The sequence below is a fragment of the Meles meles genome, chromosome 20 (assembly GCF_922984935.1).
Source record: "Meles meles chromosome 20, mMelMel3.1 paternal haplotype, whole genome shotgun sequence".
Classification (NCBI taxonomy): Eukaryota; Metazoa; Chordata; class Mammalia; order Carnivora; family Mustelidae; genus Meles; species Meles meles.
The window spans coordinates 37,127,996-37,146,797 of record NC_060085.1 but is presented as its reverse complement, the minus strand read 5'-3'; the positions used below and the strand labels follow the sequence as shown (position 1 = coordinate 37,146,797).

General features: G+C 44.0%; 1 protein-coding gene across 3 annotated transcripts in view; it reads left to right on the top strand.

Annotated features, from left to right (window-relative positions):
• The window catches only part of EOGT (EGF domain specific O-linked N-acetylglucosamine transferase), a 39,188-nt gene that overhangs the window by 2,437 nt on the left and 17,949 nt on the right, over window positions 1–18,802 (top strand). For all 3 annotated transcript variants that reach the window (XM_045992184.1, XM_045992185.1, XM_045992183.1), the window contains 7 exons: window positions 1,435–1,658; window positions 2,762–2,862; window positions 3,524–3,632; window positions 6,218–6,312; window positions 6,663–6,767; window positions 11,387–11,493; window positions 14,546–14,649. In XM_045992184.1, the coding sequence (XP_045848140.1) occupies window positions 1,449–1,658; window positions 2,762–2,862; window positions 3,524–3,632; window positions 6,218–6,312; window positions 6,663–6,767; window positions 11,387–11,493; window positions 14,546–14,649 (831 nt within the window). In that variant the 5' untranslated portion in view covers window positions 1,435–1,448. The remainder of the gene's footprint in view (window positions 1–1,434; window positions 1,659–2,761; window positions 2,863–3,523; window positions 3,633–6,217; window positions 6,313–6,662; window positions 6,768–11,386; window positions 11,494–14,545; window positions 14,650–18,802) is intronic.

The following is an 18,802-nucleotide window of genomic DNA, read 5'->3' as shown; positions in this document are numbered from 1 at the left end:
CCCAGTGACTGCAGATCTTGCTGGGGAGTAGCTCATGTGTAATGGTCCTGTCATTCGGTGGGAAGAACACCTTTTTTTTTTTTCCTAGAGCAAAATAATACTACTAAAGTGAACCAAGGATGGCACAGTTTTGTCTGGGATACATAGGAGAATTGTAGTCCACAAAGTTTAATCCTTGTGGGGTGAGTTAGACACGCAGTAAGGTCCATGATGGTTATGACCTCTTTCACGTTGCTAAGGCAGGATGGGGATAGGTCAATGGCACCGTCTCCAAGTTCCCTGAGTTGTCATTACTGTTATCATAGGTTGTTATTACACTCGCTAGAAAGTGAGCTTTATAAGGTAAAGGAGTTTTAGACTGCATGTTCAATGCCACATCCTCCGTACTTAGAACAGTACCGGCACATAGAAGGAACCCATGTACAATTGTGATTATTTAGTTTTTTTGTTTTTTAGTAGGCCCATGGAGCCCAGCGTGGGGCTTGAACTCATGACCCTGAGATCAAGACTTGAGCTGAGATCAAGACACAGGCGCTTAACCAACAGAACCCCCCAGCCCCCCGGCGCCCCATGATTATCAGTTTTTATTCAGCAGATACATATATACCCAGAGCTGTTGCACTGTCTTTTCTTCCCTCTCCCTGGCATGGTTTTCCTGCTCCTCACCATTCAGGTCTTAGCTCAAAGAGTATTTAACAACCCCTTCCTTTCCCCACCATCCCACATGGGTTTAAATATGTACTCAGTAAATGCTCGTATAGCATTTAATATGCCAGGTACCTCTAAATATGTTACCAATATTTAAGTCACAATAGCCCTATGACAAAGGTTTATTATTTCCATTTACAGCTAGAAAGGCAGAAGCACAGCAAGGTTAAACAGCTCGAGATCATACAGCCGGGAAACTGTAGCTAGATTCAAACCCAGGTGGTCTAGCTTCCGAGTTCACATTCTGAACCACCGTGTTATATTGCCTGTCATATTACCTACTTTATTTCTGACATCAGTGATATGCAGCTGGGGTCACATCAAGGCCTTTGCCCCATTTTTATAAATAAAGTTTTATTAGAACACAACCTTCCCCATTCTTTACGATACGCTGTGGCTGTTTTCGTGGTAAAGGCACGGTTGAGTAGTTGCCGCTGAGACTGTACGGCCTCCAAAACCAAAAATCTTCGCTCTCTGGCCCTTCAGTGAGAAAGTTTGAGAAAGATTATAAGCTCCATCAGAACAAGGGCCTGGTTTTGTTCACATCCTGAGTACCTGGCTCCTAATGCAGTGCCTGGAGCAGAACAGGTGCATGATAAGTATTTGTGGAACAAAGGAGTGCTGTTAGTGATGTAGCAAGTTTCCGTGGTCATTACACTGAGCCCTTGATCCCTTTGACTTTTAAAGGATATGTCTTAACAAAAATCTTTTCAATATGATCTCTAGGTTTGGCGGTTGCTATGTTAAAGCTGCTTGTCCTTGGAATATTGCTTCATGGTGTTTCACTGAGTGGCCAAGATGAGGCTCCTCCCAAGGCTGATGGCATTCCAGGCGAACCTCTGTTCCACTATGCCAGTATCCGCTTGCCCGAGGAGCACATTCCCTTCTTTTTGCACAATAATAGGCATATTGCCACGGCCTGTAAGAAAGATTCATATTGTCCTTATAAGGTAGGTATTCGTTTTTTCTTCTCTTACTTATTTTTTAAAAGGATTTTGGCTCTGCTTTATGACCTGAACTTAGAGGTAGCATTCTGTAAGGTAGCTGTAAGACTTTGTTTGCATTTTGTCTAGAGCTTCCAAGTGCCTGAACTTTGCTTAAAATTATATCCCATTCGCAAGAGTGAGATTTAAAATCTGAATCGCAACTAAAATTTAAAATCTCAATCCCTCATGAAACACATAGTCAGCCAATACTATTTGTATACTCTGTAAACAAAGGGAATTAGATTTTATCCGGCCAGGAATGTCTTCTTAAAACTAACTAGAGAATTTCACACCTCTTTTTTCTTCAACTGCCCCTGAGAGGGTCTCTTAGCATTTAATTTCGGTAATAACACCTCCGCCCCTGTCTCCACATAATTATGACGGTTACTCTGGTCTTCCTTCTGTTTTAGAGTTGTTGGGAAGGCCTCCAACTGGAGCCCATTAAGACGTCTCACGAGGTCTCAGAGATCAAAGCTGGGCCTTGTGAGAAACTTCCTTTCCCATGGTGCTGGCTCAGGAAGCATATGGGGAAGGAGACCCAGGAGTCAGACCAGTGTTGCTCCTGGGCCTCGCAGAAGAGCAGCGTCAGCCAACAGCCACGGCTGTGTCCAAGTCTTGTGGCATTTCTGCTGCTCGTGATTGATGAGTAAAGTTGCTAATCCATTTAATTTCATGGTGATTTTTTGATCGTAGAAATTTCATTTTATGTGGCTCTTTAGGGACTGATTTTAGGATCACTTTGCTCCCTGAGAAAGGCAGTTTCATTAAGCTCCTTCAGGAAATTCCAATTCAAGTGTTCTTTGGTAGTATAGGGAAAGCCCGTGCTTTTCGCTGGGGCCCAGACGTGGTGTGGGGGAGTGATGATTAAGGATCATTGTGATTGAGAACTTGGAGACTCTTATACTTAGGATTCATTCTAATTCCTTTTATCGCGTGAATATGTATTATAAGATGTGAGAATAAAAGTTCTATGAAGATTTTGTTTTCTTCATGGAAAAACCTGAAGAGTTCTTTCTAAATGTCAGAAGAACGGAGACCAGTCTAAATGTAAACGTTTTGTGTTCTAGAAACACTTAGAAAATCTAAAATACTGCTGGGGTTATGAGAAATCCTGCAGACCAGAGTTCAGGTTTGGCAACCCTGTCTGCACCTACGTCGATATGGGATGGTAAGCTTCTAGATGGACTCCTCTCCTCTTTAAATCATCTTTCTTTGTCCTGTCTGCCGATGCTCCACCTCCCAGCTGGACTCTTCGGTTTTAGATATTCATTCCTTTAGATACTAATTTGCTTACACAGTTAGGAGTTCAGGTTGACTTACCTCCCCACACTCCTGCCACCCCACACAGGAATATCTGTCATTTCCTCTGAGAGAGAAAACAGTATGGATCACCAGAAAGTATTTCCCCCCAGCAAATACTAAAAACATAACTCGATGGTTTCCTCTTGATTCTGGAAGGGACTGTGAAGTATAATTACCAATACCTGCAAGGTTAGTTTCCAATACCTGCAAGGTTAGTGGAATAAAGAAAATACAGTAACTAGTAGCTCATTTTCTCTCCTTTTCTTCAGGGCCAGATGACCCTAACATCATACACTTCTGTTGTGTATTTTTAGCATAAGAAAGTAAGTCTATGAATAACTTATTTTGGTATCTTCTTGTAGCAAGGGAGTTATAGGAAGATAATGATGGTTAAAAAACTTAATGACAGACTTCTGACAATTTAACCTTTAGAAAGGAAACTCAAGGCTCAGAAAAGGTAAAAAGAGAAAAATCATGGAATCTTTTTTTTTTTTCTTTCTTCATGGAATCTTTTTGATTGCAAATAGGACAGATACCCTTGAATCTGCCCAGGACATATTCTGGAAACAGGCTGACTTTGGATATGCGGGAGAACGGCTAGAGGAACTGCTTGTGCTCTGCCAGCCTAAGGAAACGGTGGGTGTTTCCTTTCAAATACTCCCAGTGTTTAGATTATCATGGAAAAACAAGATAGATGGCTCCAGGAGAGGGATCTTTACTCAGGTGTTCGTTGGCTTTGACTTTAATTTAACTTTCTAAAATAAGTCATTCTGTTTCTTTTGGAAACCGGCTCATCATTTTCACACATATAACAGATAATCCTACTATGGGGCAGTTAAAATATGACTAGGTTTAGAATTCCACGCCCCCCCCCCCCCGCCCCCACATTACGCTAAAGAAGAGAAATTGATAGGCTGCATCTTTCCAAATTCCCTGGCAAAGAGTTCAGGACAAATGATACATCACCATCCCCCCGACCCCGGCCCACCCATGGACCCCAGACCACTCTGTGTTCATTTAGGACTTTACAGTTTCCAAAAAGCTTTCCTGCAGCAGACGGACAGGGTAGATAGTACTGATGCCACTTGACCACAGAGGAAAACAAGGTCCTCGAAGCGTGAAGTGACTGCTCCAGGACCACACAGATACTCAGTGGACTTGTCCATGTAGAACTGGGATACGGATCTTTTCTGTGGGCTTCCAACCATAGTGCATTGCGCTCAGTGTGTAAGCCAAGCCCATTGCCAAGAGCCAGTTTTGGGCAGTCAGGAGAAGAGCAGGATCCATCCACAGTGTAGTATTCAAAACCTGATACCTAGAGCACCCAGCCTTTCCGTGTTTCAGTCTCTTTCCCCTTCAAGCCATGCTCATGTCATAGCTTGTGGCTGGGAGGATCTGAGCTTATAAAAATGCTCATTCTGCTTATAGAAATGCTCAGTGCGGAACCTGGATCCCAGCAAAAGGCTCAGTGATAAGTTTTTAATGGTCCCTGGGTTTTAAGCACTCACTGTTAAGGCATCTTATCGGTCAGTGTTCTTGAACCCTGGCCCAGTCTCTGACATCTTCGGCGGGGGGGTCTCTTATCTCCAGGCAATCGAGAAAATGAAGAGCAAATTTTTTTCTTAATTCACTTTGATTAAGAAACTGAATATATGCTCTATAGTGCTTTTTAAAAAGTATTTTTATTTTATTTTTATGAGAGACAGAGCGAGAGAAAATGAGCGGGGGGGGGGGGGGGGGGTAGAGAGAGAAACCGGCTTCCTGATGAGCAGGGAACCCAATGCAGGACTTGATCCCAAGACTTCAGGATCATGACGTGAGTCAAAGGCAGCCGCTTAACCGACTGAGCCACCCAGGCTCCCGCTCTATATAGTGCATTTGGAGCTCTCACATAATAGAGCTTGAAGCAATTATAGGGAGTTGTATGAACCCTGAAGGAGGGAGGCGTGGCTTTAGGCCGCATTGCTGCTGGGTGCCCTTACATACGTTTTTTGTGTGTGTTGCATAGTCTGGCTGGAGTCCACCTGTTGACGTGGAAGGGGCAAGGGGAGAGCCACAGCCCACCCCCCCCCCCACACACACACACTTTTTCCAAGGCAGTATTTAGAATCTTTCCTGGCCGGGATCTACCGTCATAGATTTTGTGCAGTCAGAGCCTGATCCCTTACCAACGACTGATTCCAAAACCCCACGTGAGTAAAGGTGAATGTCTTGTGTTCATTGGCAATTATGGGAAAACAATAAAATGGCATTTAAATCTATAAATAAAAGCCACAGCAGATAAAAGTTTTTGAAACTGTCCCTATTTTGGCACAAAGCGGACTGGAAAAAAGAGAAGCGGGCTCTGGTAGTTGACTCTTAAGCTCTTTTATTGCAGTGACTGAAAAATCGTCGCCCTCTTACTGCAGCGGGGACAGGGACTCCCAGAAGCTTTATGGTTTAGCGACAGCATGTCTTATTAAAATCGGCAAAGTGCCCTTCCAGTCTGTTTTAACGTCTCTTAACGTGTGCATTCTTGTTTCATTTGGCTTGGCTTTGAAAAATGCTTTTTCCACATAGCTATGGTGTTAGTGATGGCTCTGAGTGCTTTGCTTTTTTTTTTTTAAAGAAGACTGAACTGAACCACACATAAAGACTTAAGGCTTGAGATGATATAAATAGAACACTTGCAGGTGTAGTAACCCAGAAGTGTGCATACACACTGGCAAAACTAGGCTTGACCAGAGTCTGTTGGAGAGGGAGAAAACCCATCCACACAAGCAGACTTTCAGGAGCTGTTCTCCTGATGAATCCCTGAACTCTACCTCCAAAAGTAATAATGCAGTCTATGTTAACTAATTGAATTTAAATAAAAATTTTAAACTTTTTTTTTTTTTTTTAAATTTGACAGAGAGAGAGGCCCAAGTAGGCAGGCAGACAGGCAGAGAGAGAGAGGAAGAAGCAGGCTCCCTGCTGAGCAGAGAGCCTAACGCGGGGCTTCATCCCAGGACCCTGAGATCATGACCCAATCCGAAGGCATTAACCCACTGAGCCACCCAGATGCCTCTAAATAAAAATTAAAAAAAAAAAAAAAAAAAAAAAAAAAAAGAAGCTGTTCTCCTCATATTGTGTGGTTCAACCTGAAGGTGTACATGCTGTGAACTTGTCTGGCAATTCTGAGAATGTCCTCAAAATGTTAGTATCCGGAGTTCTTTCTTTCTTTTTTCTCCACCTCAATTCAGCATGACTCAAGCCTGGTGTGTTCCCGTTACCTTCAATACTGCAGAGCAGCCAATCTCTATCTTGATTTAAGAAACATCAAGAGAAACCATGACAGGTATGGAAGTGGTTGATGTTAAAACCTAACAGAAATTCTGAAATATTTCCAGGTCCAGAGATAGACCTTGGATTTGCTTCATAATAAAATGGCGATGAGGTTGGGGAATGGGTGGAGGATGGAAGATGTAGTCAGACCACAGGTGGATCATTGCAAAGCTAGATTATGGGTCCCTCGGGTTTCTGTACCATTCTGCTACTTTTGTGTATGTTTGAAACATTCCCTTATAATCGAGTTAAATTCTTCCAACACACTGATTTTGGAAATTGGTAAGCCACCTTAGTTAACATCATGTGCTTACGTAATGATAAAATTTTTCAAAGTCAGCTTAATATTTGGTGATCCACCAGATTTAAGGAAGATTTTCTCCAGAGTGGTGAAATCGGAGGACACTGCGCACTGGACACTCGAACGCTGATGTCTCAAGGTCAGCGCAAAAGCCCTCTGCAGTCTTGGTGAGATTGTTTTTTTTAAAACATGTTTCTAAAATATTTGCTTTTGTTTCTGGCACATTGGACAGGATTTTGTTTTTTCTTTTTTTTTTTTAAAGACTTTATTTATTTGACAGAGAGATAGAGAGAGAGCACAAGTAGGCAATGCTGCAGGCAGAGGGGAGAGAGAGGCAGGCTCTCTGCTGAGCAGGGAGCCTGATGTGGTAGTCCATCCCGGGATGCTGGGATCATGACCTGAGCCAAAGGCAGCCACCCAACCGACTGAGCCACCCAGGCACCTCAAGAAGGGATTTTGGAATGGAAAATTTTTCTTATTTATGGAGAATTTGACATGAGCTTCGAGGGAGTGATAGCTACAGAATGAGTCTATCAGTTGTATTTGAATTAAATGTGTATTTTTTTTTTATATTTTATTTATTTGACAGAGAGAAATCACAACTAGGCAGAGAGGCAGGCAGAGAGAGAGGAGGAAGTAGGCTCCCCGTGGAGCAGAGAGCCCAATGTGGGGCTCGATCGCAGGACCCTGGGATCATGACCTCAGCCGAAGGGAGAGGCTTTAACCCACTGAGCTACCCAGGTGCCCCTTAAATGTGTATTTTAAAATAGGAGGAAGTGGGGCGCCTGGGTGGCTCAGTGAGTTAAAGCCTCTGCCTTTGGCTTGGGTCAGATCTCAGGGTTCTGGGATCCAGCCCCACATCAGGCTCTCTGCTCAGCGGGGACCCTGTTTCCTCCCCTCTCTCTCTGCCTGCCTCTCTGCCTACTTGTGATCTATCTGTTAAATAAATAAATAAAATCTTAAAAAAAAAAAAGGAAGTATGGTATAGGAATTAGTGATTGCTAGTGAAAGAAAAAAAAATCAGTTCAAAAATGAATTTTTATTAACTCCTTGTAATTGTACATGTGTTTTAGGAATACTTTTTTAAAAGAAATACACATTAGGGGCCCTCCGGGTGGCTCAGTTGGTTAAGCGTCTGCCTTCGGCTCAGGTCATGATCTCAGGGTCCCGGGATGAACCTTGCATTGGGCTCCACCAGCACGCCAGGCTCCTCTTCATAGTTGTAAACCCTACCCTGAGTTTCAGTACCTCTGATCAGCTTTTGAACTGTATATAAATTGGGGGATACATTTTGACTTAAAACATTTTTAATAAACTAGTTCTATAGTCTGATTTGTTATCTCTAGAAATTAAGAAATTAGGGTACTTAAAAAAAACCTTTTTATTTTAAAATAGTTTTAGGTTTATAGAAATCTAAAAATAATACAAGGAGTTCCCCTTGAACCCTTCCCTCAGCTTCCTCTAATGATGACATCTTACGTAACCTTAGCACAATGGTCAAAATGAGGAAATTGACGCTGGTACAGTGTTCTTAACTAAACACTTTTGAATTTCACCAGTGTTTATATGCATCCTCTTTAAATTTTTTATCATGGATATATAGTTGTATGAAATTTATTTCACATGTCCACAGGCATGCAAGAACTACCACAATCAGGATACAGAACTGTTCTGTCATCCCAAAGAAACTCTCCTGCTGCCCCCCTTTATTCAAAGCTGAGCACTCACTTCCAACCTGTGTGTCAAGTTTCCCACAGGTGATTCTCCAGTAGCCAGAAATCTTACAATTCCACTCATTTCTAACACCATCTCCTCAGAGACAGCATTAGATACCACAGGTTAAGGGTTTGGTCCCAGAATTTAGACCCCAGTTGCAAGCCCCGGTGATCACCTGCGCTTCTGACTGATCAGCTGTAGATTGGGTTAGATTCATTTCCTAGACTGGCTCAAGTAACTTTCCGATACATTTTGCTCAGATACATTAGTCTACCAGTTTATTATAGAAGGATACAGCTCAGGAACAGCCAGATGGAAGAGATGCCTAGAGCAAGATAGGGGGATGGAGTGCAGAGCTTCCATGCCCTCTCCAGGCACCCCACTGTCCCTGTATCTCCGTGTCGTTTCCAACTCAGAAGCCCTCTGAGCCCTCTCCTTTTCAGTTTTTATGGCGACTTCATTACATAGGCACGATTGATTAAATCATTGGCCATTACATAGGCAGGACTGATTAAATCATTGGACACTGGCAATTGATTCAAACTCCAGCCCCTCTTTATTTCGTTAAAGTGTGGGGTGGGACCAAAAGCTCCAACCCTCTAGTCACATGATTGGTTTTCCTGGCAACCAGTCCCCAGTCTTGGGGAGTGCAAAAAGTACTGCGTTAGCATAACTAAAGACACCTTTCAGGCTTGTATCACTTGGAAATTCCAAGGGTTTCAGGACCTCTCTGGATAAATGGGAAAGAAGACCGAATATGTATTTATCTTATTATAAATGGCAATATCACAGGTCACATAGGGTACTCTTACTTAATGTTAATTGTTGAGGTTAAACATTCATGCTAAGCAGATCCTTCAGGATAATGTTCTACCATACATCTGTATGGCATTTTGTAGTCTACAGTGTAATATCCTCCCTAACTTATGTTAAAGATCAAAATTCAGCTGAGTAACTTTGAAGATCTAGCTGGCTCTATTCAGCAGTTCGCAAATTGGGCAGCATCCCATCTAGCAAACAGAGAGGAGCTCCAGGAGCTGTACAAAATGGAAACACTCTTCTAGGCAGAAGGAGGCAGGAACAAGGAAAGGAGAGATCACCTCATCTTCCTGTGGGGGATAGGCAGGGTCTCTGTGGCAGATAACCTCATTGGTGCAGACCAGAAAATTATAGACTGTCTGGTTAAGACTACATTCCTAGAGAAGGTTGAAACTGGTGACCTAGGCTTAGCGTAAGTGACTCCATTTGGAGCCTGTTGTTTCTTTTTAACATTTTAACAGAGTTTTGCAGTAGGGAGTTCTTCCATTCTAATGGAACTTTTGATTCCTAGTGCATTTCAATATCTGATTGCACGTGGTGGAAGTTCTCTAAGGTGTCTTTATTGCCGTGTAACAAATTACTCCAAGATATAACCTAGGGTAGAGTTTTATTCATTATCTGTTGGATAACAAATCACTCCAAAATTTAACAGCCGAAGACAACACACTTCTTTATTACTCACGAAGTTCCTGATGGTCAGGATTTGGTGATAGTGAAGCTGGGTGGTCCTGACTCAGGAGCAGCTACGGACAAGGGCTGTAGCCGTCTCTAGGCTCAACCCGGCCTTGGGATTCTGCTTCAAGGCTCACTTATATTGTCACATTCAGTTTGTCTCTGGCTGTTAGCTAGAGGGGTCATCCTTTTGCCACATGGGCCTCTCCTTTAGTGCTACTCACAGCATAGCTTCCCAGAGAGAGAGAGAGAGAGAGAGAGAGAAAGCGCGCACACAAGCATGCATGGGAGAGAAAAGCACATGCCCTGGGATGGAGGCTTCCGTCCTCGTATACCCTAATCTCAGAAATCCTGTACCATCATTCCTGCCATGTTCCATTCATTAGAAGAGAATCACTAAGTCCAGCGCACCTTTACGGGGAGGGAATTAATCTCTACCTTTTAAAGGGAGAAGTATCAAAGAATTTGTGGACATTATTTTGAAACCACCACAATAATTCAGCATTGTGTGTATTTTAAAGGGGTTTGTTTGATATTTGTTTTACGTCAGCTGTGGTCTCAAAGGTGAAGAGTTACAGTCTTTAGGTCAACTCTAAATACCTCTTGGCATGTGCCAAGACCAAAGATTGTCTTCTTTCATGTGGAAGGAAACTGCCATGTGGTCTCCAAAGACATTTTCTTTTTTATTTTTTTCAATTACTTATTTATTTTTCTTGAAGATTTTATTTATTTATTTGACAGAGAGAGACACACAGAGAGAGGGAACACAAGCAGGGGAAGTGGGAGAGGGAGAGGGAGAAGCAGGCTTCCTGGTGAGCAGGGAGCTCAATATGGGCCTCGATCCCAAGACTCTGGGATCATGACCTGAGCCGAAGACAGATACTTAGTGACTGAGCCACCCTGGCGCCCTCCAAAGACATTTTCTGAGAAAAAGACTTTTCTTTCCTCTGGGAAGCTTTGCTGTGTGCTGTCTTCCCAAGGTACTCAGTAAGTTTTGGAATGTCATCTGTCTCAGCATCCAAAAGGTCGATCACAAGATCCCAGGAAGTCTTCTTGCATTTTCCCACTTTATTGTTAGACTATTTAGTCAAGTCTCTGTGTAAATTTCTTCTTTGTCTAGAAAATGCCCAGTTTATCTTGCACACGAGGCTGACATTTGAAATCGTTTTTTTAAAAGGTTTTTTTTTTTTAAAGGATTTTATTTGACAGAGAGAGAGATGACAAGTAGGCAGAGAAGCAGGCAGAGAGAGGAGGAAGCAGACTACCCGCTGAGCAGAGAGCCCAATGCGGGCTGGATCCCAGGACCCTGAGATCACGACCTGAGCGGAAGGCAGAGGCCCAACCCCCTGAGCCACCCAGGCGCCCCCAAATCATTTCTATTCCTCGTCTCAGCTAAGGAACTAAAGCTAAAATTTGATGTCAAGTTATAGAAATGTTAGTATGTTGGAGAAGTTCCACATGTCTTCATAAGAGCATATTCTAGTAAGAAAATCCCATAATGAGCAGATTCTCAGTTACAGCGTTGCAGTCACAAGTTCAGGAGGACCCCCTCGAAACCGTCTTCTATTCATCATTCCAGGTTTGCTGAGCTACAAAGCTATACTCAGCTCAACTTCAGACCTCTAGAAGATGCTAAATGTGATGTTGTTATTGAAAAGCCAACCTACTTCATGAAACTGGACGCAGGTGGGAAGTTAAATTTGTCCCTTACTTAGTTATTGGTGAATGAGGCTTTGTTCCTTTTTTGATGTGTGCACATAGTGATTTCCTCTGACTTTCTGGGAGGCTGCGGGATATGAAATAGTGGGTTTGGATTTTGCTTTCTTCTCTGAAGAAGTGAGCTCTATTGAACTTCCCATGATTTGATACCTTTGGTATTTTAGAGGGAATTTTCACATGTATATCAAATGATTCGGAACCAAGAGAGGAGAGAAAAAGCTATATATACACGGGTACCTTCTGTAACAAAATTGACCCCACCCGGTTTCTCTAATCACTTGATTTGCGTTGTGCTGAGTTAGAAAACATTTAAGAGTAAAAACCGTGTGCGTACCATGGGTGGAAAAGGAATGCCCACTGAGCTCTTCAGGCAACTTCCTGACATCGTTTCCATGACTGAAATGAACTTAAAATTCCTCTGCAAACTGGCATGGCAGTATATTCTTGGGGGGCGGGGTTTAAATTTAGAATTATTTTCCCATTTACACTTAGAGCTTGTGACTCTCAGCTCTCGAGCATGGCTTAGCCTTGGGGAGCCAGTTGCCCTGGAGAGGAGCATTTTGGGCCCCGCCGCGTTGCATGTCTCCTCCCGAGAGATGAGGCTTGCTGTGCCGCGTCCACACGCACCAGACGCAGGGCTTCCCGGGAAATACGGAGCGCCCTCTGTCAGGATTAGTTCAGAACTGCTATAATGTATTGATGCTGTTTTTAATGTGCTCTGCCTCCTGGAGCCGAAATTCTTATATATCAAAGTATGAGGTTCAGAAACCCAGACAAGTAAAAGTTTTTGAAATGAGAGCCAATAAGAATGCTGCGTGCGAGGTCCCTGGCTCATTTCTTAAATATGCAAACTGAAAGGGGCGGAGCACATGCTGTGACCTGCTGCCTGTGAGCTGTTACTTGGATGCTGGTACGCAGACAGAAAAGCGTGTCAAGTGGGAACAATGGGCCCGTGTAGACCTGTGCTGTTGCTCTCCTATATTTGAAACTCTACTTCTTTCTTCTGACTTACACCCTCATACCGGTTCCCTTTCCGCATGGACTTCCCCACGAGAGAATGAGCGTTTTCTAGAACATGACTTACTTGGGAGCGTGATTCTCGAGCATGGAACCAGCATTTTCTCCCTCCTTGATTAAGTCCTTGCACCACCCAGCGCCCGTCTGGCTGTGTTCCCCAGTCCTTGTTCCAGAACCTTCTGGATGATGACACATGAAGGAGCTCATGTGTGCTGGGTGCTTACCCACCAATAAGGACGTGTCATCCCAGAACTGTCTTTTTCTCATTTATCGGAAAATATGCTCTTTGTCAGATGGTTCTGAATGATGAAAGGAGTCGTCTCCAGATTATTCCTCCAAGATACCACTCTAAAAAGGACTCTTTTCTCTTTTCTCCTTCTGTTCCCTTGAGATGTAATTGACCCGCAGCCCTGTCTAACTTGAGCGTACACAGCAGAATGACCTCACAGGCAGAAACTGAAGATCTTTTACTCTTGTTTTCGGGCACACAACATTATTTTCCCTGTGGGTGGGAAGTCACAATATGCGGTGATTTCTGATTTTTGAAAGTCACCATTTTTCGTCCAACCAACATTTTCTGTCCTTTAAAGTGCATGTCTGACATGTCAGTTCTTGGAATTTCGGGCTGTTTAGTTTTGCATATTGCCAAGTAGGGCACTGGCTTCTGCATACCTCCGGCAAAAGAACACATGTTCGGTTTCTTTGGAATGACGGACTTACCAGCTTAGAAATAGCTGCACCCACACGCTCCTTCCCCCTGTTGGACCCAGCAGCATCTGGGTAGTCTTTAGTCTTCACTATGGTTTCACTGTGTGACCTGTGTGGGGCTGGGTGCCTTGACGCATAAAATCTTTGGGTGTCTCCTAACAAAGTTGCCGCCTAAGTATAAGAATTTCCTGTTTCTCCTAGAGAAGCGAAGCTTAGGGACATTACCAGCTCAGAACATTGCTCATGAATGAATGAATGGCTGAGCTGGGTTCAGCTGGGTTCTTCTGACTCCAAAGTTTATACTCTTTCAATGAGAACATGAGACACTGAACCCTTTTAAATCATAGTTAGATAATATTTTCCCAAGAGGCAATGCTATAAACCATGATGAAAAAGGAAAAAAAAAATGACAGAAATGAAAAATACCAGAATGTTAATAGTGCCATCATCGTTGATACCTCTGTGATAAATAGATATTGCTTAATTGATTTTTTAAAAAGATTTTATTTATTTATTTGACAGACAGATCACAAGTAGTCAAAGAGGAAGGCAGAGAGAAAGAGGGAAGCAGGTTCCCTGCCCAGCAGAGAGCCTGATGCGGGGCTTGATCCCAGGATGCTGGGATCACGACCTGAGCAGAAGACAGAGGCTTTAACCCACTGAGCCACCCAGGTGCCCCTGCTTAATTGATTTTTAAAAGTGGTCGTAAAAAATAAACTTGGTCTTCATGGCCTTATAGTTCTACCCCATTCTGAGCTATATAGACTTCTATTATTTTTTTCTTGGAATTTACTGATCGTTTGTTCTTTAGTGTATATGGGAAATGCATTCCTGATTTCTAAATAGCCAATTCTAAGGTGAATTTTTGAACCCAGTCATCTGTTAATTGAGGATTACCCAAGTACAGATCCTTCTGTGTTTAGAGAAAACTTTTTTTCTCCCAATTATTTTATTTTATTATTATTATTTTTTAAATGAGATTTTTTTTTCAAGACCCTATTTATTTATCTGACAGACAGAGATCACAAGTAGGCAGAGAGGCAGGCAGAGAGAGAGGAGGAAGCAGGCTCCTGGTGGAGCAGAGAGCCCGATGTGGGGCTCGATCCCAGGACCCTGAGATCATGACCCGAGCTGAAGGCAGAGGCCTTAACCCACTGAGCCACCCAGGCGCCCCTCTCCCAATTATTTTCAGCTAAAAATCTATCACACTGTAAATAAGTGGGGTAGAATAAAAATTGTTCAATCCTTTGCTCTCTGGGGTTAATCAACATAGATTTCTTTTTTCCAATACTAGGTGTGAACATGTATCACCACTTCTGTGACTTTATCAATCTTTATATTACTCAGCACATCAATAATTCATTCAGCACAGATGTATACATCGTGATGTGGGACACAGTAAGTAAGAACGTCTTCTCTGCTTCAGCTTTGTCTTTGCCTGGATTTTTGGATGTGTGGCTCTAATGTGGGGAAATGGGGTTTTCTAAGACACACACATTGAAATATACACACGTGTAGATATGTGTGCAGATGGGTATGAACGTGTCTCTGCACGTACGTATCTGCGAATGTATGGGCAGATAGGTTTGTGTGCATACACCTTTGTTCTTTGAATTTTTGAATGAAGCGGTGGACAATTTCTGTCCCCCTTTGGGCTGGTGGAGCCCCAAAGATGTGTGCTCGGTGTTGATCTGAGACACATGTGGGAAGACTGTTATTTGCTTAACCTCTCTGACCCCCCCCACCTGAACCACGTGGGGAGAATTTGCCTCTGTTTTGCCGGGTGGTCTCCTGTAATTGCCCTCGGCCCTTGCTTGACTGTTGCTTCCCTTTGCTACTCGCTCAGTGACACATTGTACCGTGCATGTCATCTCACTACAGAGGCGAGTCTTAGGCGTAAACATAAAGCCATGTGTTGAATTACACCTGCTCTTTGCTTCGCTGTTTTTAGCACAGTCTTTGTTCCCTTCTCTTTCTTTGCCTTCCTTTTCCCTGCTTCTTTCCATATCCTGCTCCACCTGCCAGGGTAACCCCCAAAGGGGCCACAGTCCACCCAACTATGAAATGGGATGATTCTAGTATCTAGCTAGTGTCCTTTTGAGGCTGAACCGTAGGGTGTGCAGCTAGTCTCAGTGCCTGGCACAGAGCTCGTGTGCTCTGCACGTTGACCGTGACAATGACGAAGATAAAGAGAACGAGGGGTTTATGGTATACATGGCAGGCTGCCTAAACTGGGAAGTTGGTACAGCCACTAAGTGATCATCGAAAGTTCACCTAGACATTCCAGCTCACAAGATGCTCATAGCAACCCCTCTTGGCATGAACATTCCTGCAGGGGACCACAGCTTGCTGGCAGGACGGTTGCAGATATTTCTTCCAGGGAGAGTCCTTCTAGAAGCCTGAACAGCACAGCTCAGGGGTGAAGGGCCAGGCTCCACCTGGGGCAGGTACCGATACCTCTCATCCCACGGGGGCCACTATCTCCAGCACCAGCTGCCCTGGTAGAGCCCCCAGGATCCCCACAAGAGACGGCCAGTTCCAAGAGTCACTGTAGCCTTTCATAGTCCGTATGGAACGTACCTGTCAAGACTTTTTAAATCACACGCAGGATTACCAAAAACACACTTGACACGTGCCGTCTTCCTTTCCTGAGAGCAGAGCCAGCCAGGTCACTGAAGGTCACATTCTTGTGCAGAAGGGGAAATGGTTTCATGAATGCCCTTTTTTCACTGATATGAGGCTCATAGTAAAGCTGTGTAGAAAGGTTTTCTTTATCACTGCTCCATAGACCTGAAGTCCGATGAGAACTGGTTTATAATTCTTGACATGTAGACTCTCTCGTTTGACTTTCTTCTTTGCAAGGATTTCCGTTCCCCTCTTGTGTGCCTGCGTAGTGACTGGCACAGTTTCTGTTCTTGAACATGTTTCTGTGAGCAAAGGGCATAACGGTCACTTTCTCCTCTTCCATCTGTGCAGTGCTTCTAGGCCACGGTCACTAGCTCTCAGAAGCCCTGCATGATTAACTCAGGGTTGTTGTGCTTTAAAAAAAAAAAAAAATTACACCCCATAGTATCTCATTTAATGCTTACAACCCTCTGTGAGGCAGGATTTTTATTAGCTTATTTTACAGATGAAGAAGCTGAGATTCTGAGCCTCAGGTCATTGTTGTAAGAGAACATAGCTCAGGAGGGGTGAAGTCAAGGCTCCAGGTCAGGCAGTGAGACCCCAGCCTTGTGCCCTGAAACCATAGTGCTCTGTCTCCTCCGTGCCCCATTCCCTTCAGATCCTATCAAGTTGATGGAAAGTTTTCTAGACACTTTCCCAGAAGCTTCCTTATATCTTGTGGCATGTTTTTCCATGCCTTCCTCAAGCGGACTAAGTTAAACTGAGTTAAAGTAAGTTAAACTAAGTTAAACTCCCCTTCTCTGCACCTGCTGGGAGGGCATAGATAGAAATCCTGGCCACCATGAAGTCCCAGGTTACTCCGTTAACCAGACACGTGGTGTGAGGGCATTATGGCCATGACAGGCAGGCACAGGCAGGATGGATTTAGCTGAGCTGATTGGCCCCCCTGCTGTGACCTACCTCCTTTGGTTTGTTGTGCGTACACTTTCAACCTGCATAACTCATCAGAGAGGTCTTTTTTTTCCCCCCAGAAAGAGAGAGAGAGACAGACAGCACAAGCAGGGGACAGCAGGCAGAAGGAGGTGCTCCCACTCAGCCGGGAGCCCCATTCGGGGCTCGATCACGGGACCCTGGGATCATGACCTGAGCCGAAGGCAGATGCTTAACTGATGGAGCCCCCCAGGTGTCCTGGTCAGAGAGGTCTTCCCTAGTTGCTCAGTCTGGTTCTTGGGACAAGTGATTCTGCCAGGTTGCTCCAGACTCGAGGCCCACCGGACACTGTAGGTTGGATGACGACAGCATTAGAGTGCTGTGTGGCCGCTCACTTTTCTCTTCTGCTGATAAGGCCTTGGAGGAAGCCACAGGGCAGCCTTCAGGAAGGCAGGGACACAAACCTCCCACAGTGAGTGGCGGAGCCTCCCAGGCGGGGCAGAGCAACTGAGAGAAGAGGGGCCACTGGCTGTGGCCCGCTGTTCACGTCTTAGTGACATTTTACAAACTGTCCCTGCGGGAAGCCTTCCCTGTCATCCTCTCCAGTCCTCAGGCACACGGCTTCCTTGGTGAGATGGGCAAGGCCACAGCCTGCAGAGATGCACGGAGGGACCCTCCACAGATGTGTTTCTGGCCACAGCAGGACTGATCCTAGGAAGCAGAATGAATAAAAGGGGACTTCCTACAGGCTTTCCACATTTTCTTGTGCTGAGTAGTTGCGTAGCTTATGATTACTTTTAATTATGCAAGTAATACCTGTTTATAATGAGTTCACACAAAACAGAAGTATGTGAAGTTAAGAAAAGTCTCCTGTCGGGGCATCTGGCTGGCTCAGTCAGTGAAGCATCTGCCTTCAGCTCAGGTCGTGATCACAGAGTCCTGGGATCAAGTCCCTCATTGGGCGCCTTGCTTGGTGGGGAGCTTGCTTCTCCCTCTCTCTCTGCCTCTTGCCCCCCGTGCTTTCTCTCACTCACTCACTTTAAAAAAAAAAAAAAAAGATTTATTTATTTGACAGAGAGAGATCACAAGTAGGCAGAGAGGCAGGCGGGAGGGGGGGGAGCAGGTTCTCCGCAGAGCAGAGAGCATGATGGGGGACTTGATCCCAGGACCCTGAGATCATGACCTTCCAAGGCAGAGGCTTAACTCACTGAGTCACCCAGGCGCCCCCACTTTTTTTTTTTTTTTTTTTTTTTTTTAAGAAAATTCCCCTGTCCCTGGAGGGGAAGGAGTTGGAAGTTGGGCAAAATGGATGAAGGGGATCAACAGGTACAAACTTCCAGTTATAAAATAAATAAGTCATAGGGTTGTGCAAAAAAAAAAAAGAAAAAGAAAAAGGTCTCCTTTCCTTCCTCATCTCCAACTCCATTTCCCTCAAAGGTGACTAACTACAGTTCACATGGATGAATTCTCAGCAAGACTTGACTTTAGCAAATATAAGTATATCCTTATCCAAAATTTATATAAGGATTTGTATAAGGATATAATAAAATTTGTGTAAAGGTGTGTTTCTTTTATACCCTTACAGAAAATATGCTCTCTTGTATTTGCTAATTTCATATTATATCAGGGACATCTTTCCAAGTGGGTACATTTAGGGTTATTATTTTTTTTAGTGGTTACATGGTATTTAATTCGGCGGACGTTATGGATGTTTGGATATTCGATGAGCGCCTCAGGGGGTGTATGCGCTCCTGGCCCCACACCTATCGCATTTTGTTTGTTTCCATTTTCGTGCTATTTTGGAAAATGCAGTGAACATCCTTTCCATAGACATGTGTCTTTATATCCCCATTCCATCATTTCTGTAGGACACATTCCTAGGAGTAGAATTTCTTTTCTTTTTTTTTTTTAAAATATTTTATTTATTTGACAGAGAGAAATCACAACTAGGCAGAGAGGCAGGCAGAGAGAGAGAGGAGGAAGCAGGCTCCCCGCG